A 12,004-nucleotide genomic window follows, 5' to 3' on the forward strand; every position below is an offset into this window, starting at 1 on the left:
ACTTACAAAAGGGTGGGTCTGCGGGGTCGCAGATAAGGCGGTGTGGGCTTGGATCTTACACCTGGCCTCACACCAAGGAAGTGTGGACGGGAAAGTTAACGCCTAGTTGGCAACAAGGATAAGGTCTCTTATGGGAAAAGTAACGCACCTCTGCAGAGGGTATCAAATTGTGGCAGTCACTCCCTGTTCCGGGAAGGGAACTACGAACGCGGCAGGAAAGGAAATCCGTGAAGTTCTGGTCAACCTGTGAAGACTGACGGGCATAGTTTTCAGAATAAAATAAAACTTTTGAAGAAATATTTATGAAAACTTGCATTCGCCTATGACTTTATAGTCTGTGGCTGTAGCTAGTGCATGATACACCTATTTCCTAATATGAACTTGTTGAGTACGCTCGTACTCATCCCACTCTTAAATCCCCTGCTTAGTTATGGAGGCACCGGAGGATAAACTACCGTGGAACTCGGAGACAAAGGAGTCAACTGCAACAAGATGAAGAATAAAATCAAAGAAGTCAATGGAGTCAACTTCTGCATCAGCTGAAGTGGAAACTTAGACTAGTAATAGAAGGGAACATTTCCCTAATCATAGCACCTAAGTAGATAGATTTCTATAGCAAACCAAGTAGCTCTTAAGCTTGAGTTAGCAATAAGCTAGTCTACGAGTCGTTCTTCTGGAGCTTTATTTGAAATGTTACCTCACTATAAAATAGGAGGCTGTGTTGATCTTCTGTAAACAGTTTGTGTATCCTTCTATAGACATGCCTTGGACTCGCATATGTTTCTGTTGTACCACTCTGAGGAATGTAATATGAGTGGAAGTGTTTCACTTGTGTTATGTCAACGACTTGTGTTCTACACCATGGAGTGGTACGCTGGGTCACCGCAGAAGGCGTGGTGCTGGTGCGTGCATGCGAGGACCCATCCACAAAAGATCCACCCATGGCCCAGGCGGGAGAGCCAGCCGCGCTTGGCGTGCGCGCGACGCGCGCAACCGATCTTGTCGCTGTGTCAGCGGAACAGAGCGGCAGATCCGAGGGCGATCGCGTCAGGGCATCAGCTTCGTGTCCTGTGCCTCTGTCTTCTTCTGACGTACTGTTTTCAACATTGTGACCTCTGTTTTGAACATGATTTTCAGCAGCTTGTACCAATAAACCTGGAGTAACCTGCGGAACAAAATGGGGAGGACTAGAAGCAGGATTAGTTGGAACATTAGTCATGGTTACATCATCAATAAATTCAACACCTTGTTCAGGATTAAGAAGAGTAGGTGGTAGAAAAAGAATTTCTTGACGAAGAAGTGCTCCGGAGTTCAGATGAAGTGATTTGAAGGGAAAAACAGCCTTGTCAAACACAACGTCACGAGAAATATAGACACGTCCGGAAGAAACCTCAAGACATTTTACCCCCTTGTGGCGAGGACTATAGCCTAGGAAGACACATTGGGTAGAGCGAAAGGCTAATTTGCGTTTATTGTATGGACGAAGGTTAGGCCAGCATGCACATCCAAAAACCCGAAGAGAAGAGTAATCTGGCTTGGTTTGAAGGAGACAATGCACATGAGTGTCATTGTTTATGGTTCAGCTAGGGAGCCTATTGATAACATATGTGGCAGTCAAGAACACCTCGTGCCAAAATTTGAGAGACATGTGAGCATGGGCAAGAAGGGCTAGACCAACTTCTAACTATGTGGCGATGCTTACGCTTGGCAGAACCATTTTGTTGATGTGCGTATGAGACATGGTGAGCAATGCCTTGTCTTTGGAAGAAACTGTTAAGTTTGACATACTCTCCTCCCCAATCAGACTGGACAGTGAGAATTTTCTTGTCAAGTTTGCGCTCAACAAGTTTTTGGAAATTAACAAAAGCATTAAACACATCAGACTTTTTCTTAAGAAGATAGATCCATGTAAATTTGCTATAATCATCAATAAAGCTTACATAATACTCATGGCGACCCACAGATGGAGTAGCAGGACCCCATACATCAAAAAAGACTAATTGTAGGGGAGCTGTTGATACACTAGTGGATACAGGGTAAGGGAGTTGATGACTCTTAGCTCGCTGACATGAATCACACACTAATTCTATGGTAGTATCCTGAACACACGGAAGTTTGTTTTTGCTAATAACTAGACTAACAATGGTGGATGATGGGTGACCAAGGCGACTATGCCACTTTGCTTGAGAAGCCTTGGTGGTTAGGAAGACATGCTTCTGAATCTGGGAAGAGGCGACCAAAGAAGATATGAGAGGATAGAGGCCACCAACGCATCTCCCTCTATGCAGAATTCTCCGTGTGACCTGATCCTTAATCAAAAAATAAAAGGGATGAAATTCTATGAACATTTGAGTGCAAAATGTACCAAATCAATTTATATGAAAGTTGGAACTATATACAGTATCATCTGGATCAAACCCAGGAAATGTTTTATCATTATAGCAGAAAGCAGAATCAATCCATGGACACAAACCCATGGAGCTCATCCAAGCAGTGAGTGCCCCCGCGGCTTCAGTTGCAAGGAGGTACTATTGGGTTCCCTTGTTTCTGTGTCCATTGAGCAGATATTCTCTAGAACATCCACGATTTCGTTCATGGATGGGCGTGTCATATGGTTGTAAGAAAGGCAGCTGCGTGCGAGTTGGGAAGCCTGATGGGCTGCCTTGGAAGAATACTTCCCCACAAGACGAGGATCCATCACCCTATGTATAATTTTCCTTTCAGCCAGGTAGGGTCTCGCCCAATTCACCAAATTTAGCTCCCCCGTGGGGCGGTTTTGGTCAATCGCCCTCCGACCAGTAAGCACCTCCAGCAGCACGACGCCAAAGCTGTAGACATCACTCTTTACATACAAGTCACCTAGTTTACGAGAAAGATGATTTGTTAGTACTGATAATACAAATGATATGTCACTGCTAGTTGTACATTTTTTTCACCCAAGGAAGAGGTTCAACAATAAATATACCAGTAGCTATATATTCAGGAGCTGCATAGCCATATGTGCCCATGACTCTTGTTGTCACATGCGATAGCCCACTGCATGGGCCATCCTTGCCAAGGTTAAGACCTGAGAGCTTTACATTATAGTTCTGAACAAGATATTGTTCCAGTCAGAGATCTAAATTATGGAGTAATACTCAGCAGTTTAAAGTCAGTTACAAGAAGATCTACCAAATCTAATAGGATTTTTGAAGCCTTAAAGTTTCTGTAGATGACCGGTCTTTCTAGGGAGTGAAGGAATGCAAGGCCACGCGCTGCCCCAGTAAGAATCTTGACCCTGAGACTCCAAGATAGTAGATTTGTTCCTCCTAAAAGAATGACATATCAGCACAACTAAAAAACCTGTAGTTAATCATAAGTATAAACAGAGCATCTTGACAGAGAATAGTTCATTATTATCCTTGGAAGTTTAAGTCACGAAAGACCCACTTCGAAACAGGTGATTATTCAAGCTCCCTCTTGCCATGAACTCGTAAACAAAGACCGTGTTGTTGACATCCAAGCAGTAGCCTAACAGTTTGACAAGGTTTGGGTGTGAAATCCTTCCGTGGAAATTCATCTCACTCTACATTGAAAGCAAACAGTACTGTAAGACAGCAGTGGTCTCAACTGCGAAAATGTGCCTGAGAGTACAATATATAGAGATGTTCCCTTGGTAAGAGAAAATAAATATCAGATGAGAAGTGCGACTACCATGCAGTTAAATTGCTTACTTAACAATCTGGCACTATACACCTTGAAACTAACAAATTTAGAATCCAAATCCCAACCACGACTCCATAAACAAAAACAACAAATTTAGCTGGTAGTGCTTAAGGGCCCAATTTCAGCTAAATACTCCTCGAAATAGGCTTTCGCCCCGCTTTATGAATAAAGCCGCAACGGCCGAACCGATACAAGGTGGAGAGGAGAACCTCTTACAAAGCAGATCAAAGAAAAACAAAAAAGAACACAGAGACCCCAAAGTTGCACGAGACCGAGTCAAAACGGGGCTCCACAACGATGCCCCCAAGAGGGAAAACGACGCATTGCGCCGCCGCCGTCGAGACAACGAGGTCAAGGGTTTTCACCCGGAGCCGTACCGCGGGGCGGATACCCACAACGACGCCCCCAAGAGGGTTGCGATACCCGCAGGCACCACCGTCGTTGGCGCCGAGGCGCTGAGCTTTCGCCCGGAAGCATCCACACACCGTCGTCTCGTCCTTTTTTTTTCTCAAGCTGTGGGGCAAAATGAAATTGAAATTTACGAACGGTAGTTGTTTGTTTTGTCTATGCACACAATTATTTTCAGGTTTTTTGCGAGTTTTAGCAAGTGTTTTTATCTCATATGCACGAGATAAGTTCTCTGGTGCAACTTAGTTACCACATCATACAGTTTACTGAGCAGAGTGGTATATGGAGCCCAAATTAGAGAATGTGGGGTTATATGCACATAGAAAAAAAAGAGCCAAAATGACCCTACTTGGGTGCAGGCCAGAGGTTGTACTCCACAGTCCACACCTTGCCTACAAACCCAGGGTTCAACATTTCGCTTTTTTTCTTCCGCATGGCTGAAATTGACAAAATTCGAGAAAATGACGAAATTTTCAAGATTTTTTTCAAAAATTACGGACATATTCAAATTCTGGCTCTTGAAATCATTTAACAAAATTGAATTACGTGGGTACAGAATCAAACTCACAACCTAATATAACTATGCGCATTACCTCGACCAGCGCACTGAAACCCAGTTGGTGATTCCATCCTATTAGAAGCGTTGTGTATGGGACATTTTTAAATTTGGCCAAATTTTTTTCTCTCACACACGCCTAAGCGTGCGTGATTGTGTATTAGAAGAAAACCATTGAGAAGTCGGGAGCATTACAGAGTGGTAGCCAGGATACGAAAAAAATTCAGAGAAAGCAAGGAAAAAACTGTACAAGGCTAACTTTGTTAAATTCGGCCAAAAATTTCAGCTGATATTATCATTTCTCTCCTCTCACCCACAATTGTTAATTTTGCAAAATTCGTTCGAAATTTCGATGATTTTTTCCCCTGTACAAACCTCCAGTGGCTGTATTGCTGGGTTTGTTCCTTCATGGTGCTAGTTTCTTCCAAAAGAGAAAAGGTTTCCAACCAAAAAAGGAAAGGTTTGATCTCAGACCACCGGCCTTAATAAACAGAAAGAGTGTGAAGCTGTAGAACATCGAGATTAGAAGGCTAGATGATCCGTATCTTCAGTAAACAGAGAAAGAGGTAGAGCTTTAAAATAGGAGAATTACCTGCCAATTTTCAGGCCAGCATAAACTGTCCGGTTTGAACTTCTTAACAGCAATCACCATACTGTTGCTGTTACTTGAAGGGTTCATTTTTCTGCGAAGCTGCCCCTTGTAAATATATCCAGACCCACCCTCGCCAAGTAAACTGTTTGGTCCAAAGTTTCTTGTGGCAATCTTCAATTCCTCAAAGGTGAAGACAGTAATGTATGGTGAATCAAGAAAGAAGGTGTCACTACTAATCGTTGACAGATCTTCCGATGCTGTAGAGCCGGAGCCACTGAAGCTTATAGAAGCCAGTAGTTCTACATGGTGATTAGGAAAAGTGAGCTCTAGTATTGAACAGGGAGATATACGTAAGCAGTTTTTGTTCAAATATACCAACTTCAATAATGCTTTGATAATTTACAGTTCAAGAATTTATAGAAATCAGAAATTCAGAACAAATAAACACTAACATGATTACAGTTAAAGTTGCGTGCATGAAGAAATTACATCACGTCCAGAACAGTGACTGGAGCAATAGTGGGAGTGACGAGTGAGCGTGTTCAAGCTGGGTACAATCCTTCCTTAGGGGATGCACAATAATGTGTTCTTGAACACGTTACTAAACGTGCATTGCTGTGTATTACATGAAAACACTTTAGAAGTGCAAAGTACAAGCTACCAACTGTGGTGACTTGTGTTTGTATCACCTAGATACACTTCTATTTCCCAAAAAAAAAGTGGTGATGACCAAACATAACAGATCAAAAAATAGAAGGAAATGGGTGGACTAATCTAGGGGGGAGAGAGAGAAAGAGAGAGAGAGATTTATTGTTGAGTCACACAGGATATTTGGTGATGTGGAGAAGAGAGAAGCTTACTTCTCTTGCATGATAAAAAGGTTAAGGAAAGACTCATGAACTAAAATTACGAGAGACTAGAGACGGCAACATTAACTACAAGCCATGCACCCTTCATATATTACAAATTTTTGTGCCATCTCTAGCTGACATGGAAGGACCAAGTGAAGGGTGGCTTCTCTAACACCATGCAAGCCACCACATGGCTTATTTAATCAGGGAAACCACACCTGTGCGCAATCAGAGTGTGCTCATGCTCAATGAGGCCCTAGAGCCTTTGCAACTTAATAGCATGTATAGTTGACACATAGATGCATGTTGTGCTGCTGTTAAGGTCTCACAACAAGAAGGGATAAAATAGACATACATGCAAGTGTAGCCAGAAAAATAATGTACTAGCGATGACACCCTTTCGAAACGAAAGGAGCCAAAACCCTAACGTCTGAATGAACAGGATCAGAAAGACACAGGCTCTTGTTTGCAAACCTACAACCCTGGAAATCTGAAGATGTGTCTCCTAAGACAGACCACAAAAGACCCCAACGAACTAGTGATGGTAAAAACTTTCTTAATGCGTAGTTAATGCACTAGTGACAACCATTGCTCTACGAAATAATAACCTTTGTGCGCTGGAGAAACACTGAACCATGGGAAATGATTTTGAAACATTGCTCTGCCATAAGTAGGGGCGCCAATCTGTACATATTCAACAAGTTAAATAGGAACTGCAGTATTGCACTGTAAGCATTGAAGAAATAACGGGTATACTTACAGCACACTGGTTAGGTACCTGACTAGATAACTCATGTGGAATGACTGCTTCCGATGAACTGACAGTCGCAGTTTCCTTTCCATTAGAATCATAGCTACTGGGCTGTTCTTCATCGCCTATTATCTCCGGGAGCCCAAGAGAAGTTAGCACTTGACCATCCTCCCCCTCACATGCATCAATTACTGCTTTCTCAAGGGTACTCAAGGACCTAACCCATTGCAAAAAACTGGATGGTATCCTGCACCCTGTTATCTCTATTTGTACTGGCGGTGAAGAAGATGATGGTCCAGTAGGTTCTCCACATGACAGAACACGGTCACTCTCTCTTATCTCATATTTCAAACATTTTGGAAGAGATGGTTCAAACATGAGCTTACAGCAAGATACTACAGACAACTCTTCGAGGCAAGGAAACATGAAGTGATCCCCACTGCTGGATGCCAACAGTATAGACAATGCTTCTAAGTTGAATAAAGATTCCAAATTGAGACGTGTTAATTTCTTGAACGGCCTTGGCCCACCAGAAAGACCCCTCTGGAGATTTGTGAGCTTAGGCACATCTTTTATATGCAAGTAGAGCAGATTCCGAAGCTCACTGAGTGGAGGGAGATCTTTGCAGTTCTCTAGGTGGAACAGATGAAGACTGACAATGTTTGGAAGTGAAGTCATCATGTTGCCCATCATCCATCGAGGGAACACAGGACCTGCATATCCAACTAGCTCCAAATGCTCCAAACTCTGGTTTGGTTGGAGCTTTTCCAGTACTTCTTCACCTGCATCATCAACTACATCAGCTGGCTGAGAATTTGGCATCCACTCCAGCTTAAGAAAACGAAGCTCCGCTTGACTCTGCAGATTTATTCTCTCTGCTATACCTAATCCCCTGGACCCTCCTGTGAGGTCTGGAATAAGAAGCTCATCACTTGTTATGTGCCAGTGTTCATCAGTGCCAACAGAGCACCGAATGTGCTGTGGTAGAGAGGCCACGATTGTTGGATCTTTTGTCAACACAAATTTGAGTCTTGTCATCTTATTTATCATATCTGAAAATATATGAGATACACCAGATGATGGATTTACTACAACACAACCAGTGAGGTCCAACATGTGCAGCTTCTGAAGCCTCTCAAATGACACAGGTATGTCAAGGACAGTTTGTGACAGATTAAGATATTCTAAGTTGAACAAGTAACCAAGAGATTGAAAATAATCAATGTTAGGGGGGCACTTTGATAGATTCAAATGGTAATCAGCATAAGGTTGGCACTCTGAGAGATTCAAAAACTTCAATTTAGTAAAGTTCTGAAAGCAGTTGGGATGTGTCTGCAGCCTGCGACAACGCTGTAGGTTCAGATGCTCCAAGTTGGTTGTCATTATCTCAGTACTTACTTGAAGTGCCTCACAGCCAGCTAGATCCAAAACTCGAAGGCACTGAATGTTTCTAAAGGAAGGAGGGAGCTTTTGAAGCTTGCGACATCTCCGAAGTATAAGCACTTCCAACTTCCCAAGATTGGTAAGAGATCCGGGCAACTGCTGAAGCTCGTAGCAGCTCGATATGTTCAGGAACCTAAGAAAACAGATATTACCAAAAGATTCTGGTAGATGCTTGAGGTTGAAGCAGCCAGACAGATCTAGATCCTCCAAATTCATTAAATTACCAAATGAACTAGGTAGCTGTGTAAGCTCGGTGCAGTTTGACAAATCCAATAATCGAAGATGCTGAAGATTGCACAGAGAATCATCTAGCTCACCGACATTATAACAACATGACAGCCTAAGATGCTCAAGTCTTTGGAGATGACCAAAGGTTAGAGGCAAGTGTTGAAGTATCTGACAGCCTTGCAGATTCAAACATCTTAGCTTCAGAAAATTACCAATGAAACGAGGTAATTTCTTGAGAGAAGTATTTGATAGATCCAGTGCCTCAAGGTTTGTCAGTGTACTCATTGAGGAAGGTAAGATTTGAATCTTCAAGTCCGAAATATCAAGGTATCTTAGATGCCTCAAGTGACCAATAGAATCAGGAATTTCTTGAATGCAGCTTCCACTAAGATTAAAAACACGCATATGCTTAAGTAATTTAAAAGCTTCTCTATGAAGCTTTATAGCCTTAGTATTCTGGAAATGTAATCCCCTTGCACTGGTAATCAGTGGACTGCAAAGTATTGAGTGCTCTCTGTAATAGGTCAACAGTATATATTGGAAAGTGAGCCCTTTTGAATTACTGTTCATTTCTCCACCATCCAAAATTATAATATCATTGGAGGCAATATGTCTTGCAAAGTCATGGACAACGTTGTGCATGTAGAGCATTTTAGGAGCTGTTTTGTTTTCAATTCCGTTAACCTAGAAAAAAGAACAGAAGATTCAGCATTTATAACAGATCTATGTATTCAAATATTCAAAACGGAAATATATTTTTGAATATGAGGTAGGTTTTTATTTCGAGAAAAAGGCAAAAAGTTTTGCACCTCGATGCATTGATAAACAGAGAAAGATATGTTCAAGCCTGAAGATAGGCTACACCCAGGAATTACAATGCTAGAATAACTAGGTTCTCCAAAGAGCAGGCCCGTAAGCCCCATTGTCCCTGCCTCCACCTTGATCGTGTTGACCAATCTGACGGTGCTAGGTGACACATCGTCGAAGACAGCAGTAATTAGTGCAATTCCTCCAAAAGGATTATAAATTGAATCATATGTTCATGAATCCACAGGAATGTGTTATTAACATTGTAAATTGTGTACCTGATAGGAATATGACAGCCATACAAGAATATGGAGCAAAATATAGCTCACAAACTAGCCAATAAGTTTTGACACTAGTCTAGTAAAAGGCTTAAAGGCATACTTACAACAAGAAAAGAAAAACTGTTAACCTAACAAGTATTTAGTGACTTACTGAAGGTGTCTTTTGAACTTGAAGGAAATGTATTGACAAAAGATCCTGAATGTACATCTCCCCGTGAACATAAGAAGGCAAGGTCTCATGTTTTGATCCAATCATATCAAGTGCAATCCACTGTCGAATAAGTTTTTCCTTATCAAGAACCGATCCTTTAGGAAATACTGATAAATACAGAAAGCATAGTTTTAGCGCTGATGGCATATCATAGTATATATGATAGAATGGTGAAAACAGTTTAATTTTAGTGGAATATGTTTTCTGTAATTTCCATAATGGTTCATCTCTTACTGCTAACCAGACATCCATGACTTGATTGTGCACTATTGAACCAAGAGAACGAGCTAATGCTGGTATTCCTTCACATCTTTTCACAATTTGCCTGCCAATTTCCTTTAGGTATGCATTGACATGATCTCCATCCCCAAAAGCCTTCTCAGAAAATATTGTCCAGCAGTCATCTTCAGATAATGGAAGCAACTTGTAAGGTGGGAAAGTGTGCATTAGCTCTGCAGTTATTTCACTGGAGGTGGTCACTAAAACATTGATCCACATGTTCGTACCCCTGAGCATTTCCTTCAATTCATCCAACTGGCTTTTATCTGTGCTACAAAGGCCATCCAAGACAATTAAGCAACTTTTGTCATGAAGTGTCTCCTGCAAGCGATTCTTTAGCAATTGTAGATTTTCATGAATCTCAATGTTGGCATTAGTAACTGAGGATCCGTCCTCTTTTGTTTCATTAGCTTGTGAGATTATATCAGCAGCAATCTTCCTAAGGTCAAATTTCCTATTTAAGTCGATCCAAATACGAAGATCAAAATCACAGCCTTCTCCCTGGTCATAGAAAATTAATCTGGCTAGAGTTGTTTTCCCCAAACCCACAAGGCCAACAATGGGAATGATGCACAATGTTTCTGCATTATCTTGCGAGATTAATTCCTCTATTTTTGTTTTGTCACTATCTCTTCCAACGATTGCAGCTCTACAAAACTCTTCTTGCATATCGGTTTGCTCAACATCACACCTTGGGTGTTGCATCATAGTAAAAATGTCAGAATTTCTTGCTAAATGATCCAATCTTTTTTTCAGTGTTTTCATTCTGTTCACTCTAGTGCTATACAAGAAAAATGGACATGGGGAACACAGTGACGTTGCCTGCAAATTTTATTAAAAAGGATCAATCGAAGGAATCTAAGAAAAAAAATTACCACCGTAGTAACCTAAGGTTGCATTTTCTGCTCAATGAGCAAAAGAAAATTTGTAATCTACACTCTAATAGCGGCTGTACAGACCTTTCGGGTTGGGACTATCGAACCTTTGTAATACAGCCGCTCCTCTGAGATTCAGTGTCATTTTGGTCTTCAAATTCGTCCAAGAGGTTTTCCATGCCATACACAATCTGATTGATCTTCGCCATCCAATCCTGTACCTCAGTACGCATCCAAAAATATCTCTCCACACTTACCAGCACATCTTGCAACCTCGACAGCGTTCGCCTGACGTGCGCCACGTGTTGGTCTATGTCCGAGGGCAGCTCCGACCGGCGAGCGCCGGAGGCCAGCCGGCGCAGGAGCCGCTCAACGGTGGCGCCGGCGGTGGCCATATGGCATGCCGATTTTGGGTAAGAATACTCTGGAGAATTACGATTTTGGAATTGGGGGATCTAGAAGAGGCGTGGAAGAGCGACTCCACTGAAGTGAAGAGAAGAGGTAAAAGTAAAAACAAACTGCGGCCAAACAACGCAACACGATGGCTGAGCCTAAGGCCTTCCACAGCGTTGTAATTTTTCGGTGCCCAGACTAGTTTGGGCTTCAATCATCGGTGCCCTCACGCTGTGGAGCTGGTTCCCAAACCAAAAATTTCAGGCATCGGATCAACTAGAGGCATCGATGCCCAACTCTTTCAACCAATAAAATATTACTATCTGTGAACTTTCAAGGGTAAGAGCATCCCCACTCGTTTGGGCTCCCCACGCCAAATCCGGCGATATTTTCGTCCGGATTGGAGGAAGATTTAGCGTGGGGAGGCCCATTTTCCCAGCCGCGAGCCCAGGATGGATGCAACGTAATACGACGAATTCAGACAAAATAGGCGAATTCGTTCAAACATAAGCGAAATTTAATGATATTTAACATATAGAGGCGAGTTCGTACATAAATAGGCCGAATTCGTACATATATTTGAATTCGGCGATTGGCAAACTAAACTTAAACTAAATAGCGGCC

At 42.1% G+C, this 12,004-nt stretch overlaps 1 protein-coding gene across 1 annotated transcript; it reads right to left on the reverse strand.

The window, feature by feature from the left end:
* Window positions 1-2,359: 2,359 nt before the first annotated feature.
* LOC124689337 (putative disease resistance RPP13-like protein 1) lies at window positions 2,360-11,382 on the reverse strand. Its single transcript, XM_047222885.1, has 9 exons — window positions 11,095-11,382; window positions 9,774-10,934; window positions 6,891-9,218; window positions 6,721-6,796; window positions 5,262-5,560; window positions 3,430-3,565; window positions 3,172-3,308; window positions 2,966-3,089; window positions 2,360-2,859 (listed from the first exon to the last, which is right to left on the reverse strand). Exons 1-9 carry the CDS (start codon window positions 11,380-11,382, stop codon window positions 2,483-2,485), a joined length of 4,926 nt encoding a protein of 1,641 aa, XP_047078841.1. The 3' UTR covers window positions 2,360-2,482.
* Window positions 11,383-12,004: the final 622 nt, after the last annotated feature.

Source organism: Lolium rigidum, chromosome 2 (genome assembly GCF_022539505.1).
Source record: "Lolium rigidum isolate FL_2022 chromosome 2, APGP_CSIRO_Lrig_0.1, whole genome shotgun sequence".
Classification (NCBI taxonomy): domain Eukaryota; kingdom Viridiplantae; phylum Streptophyta; class Magnoliopsida; order Poales; family Poaceae; genus Lolium; species Lolium rigidum.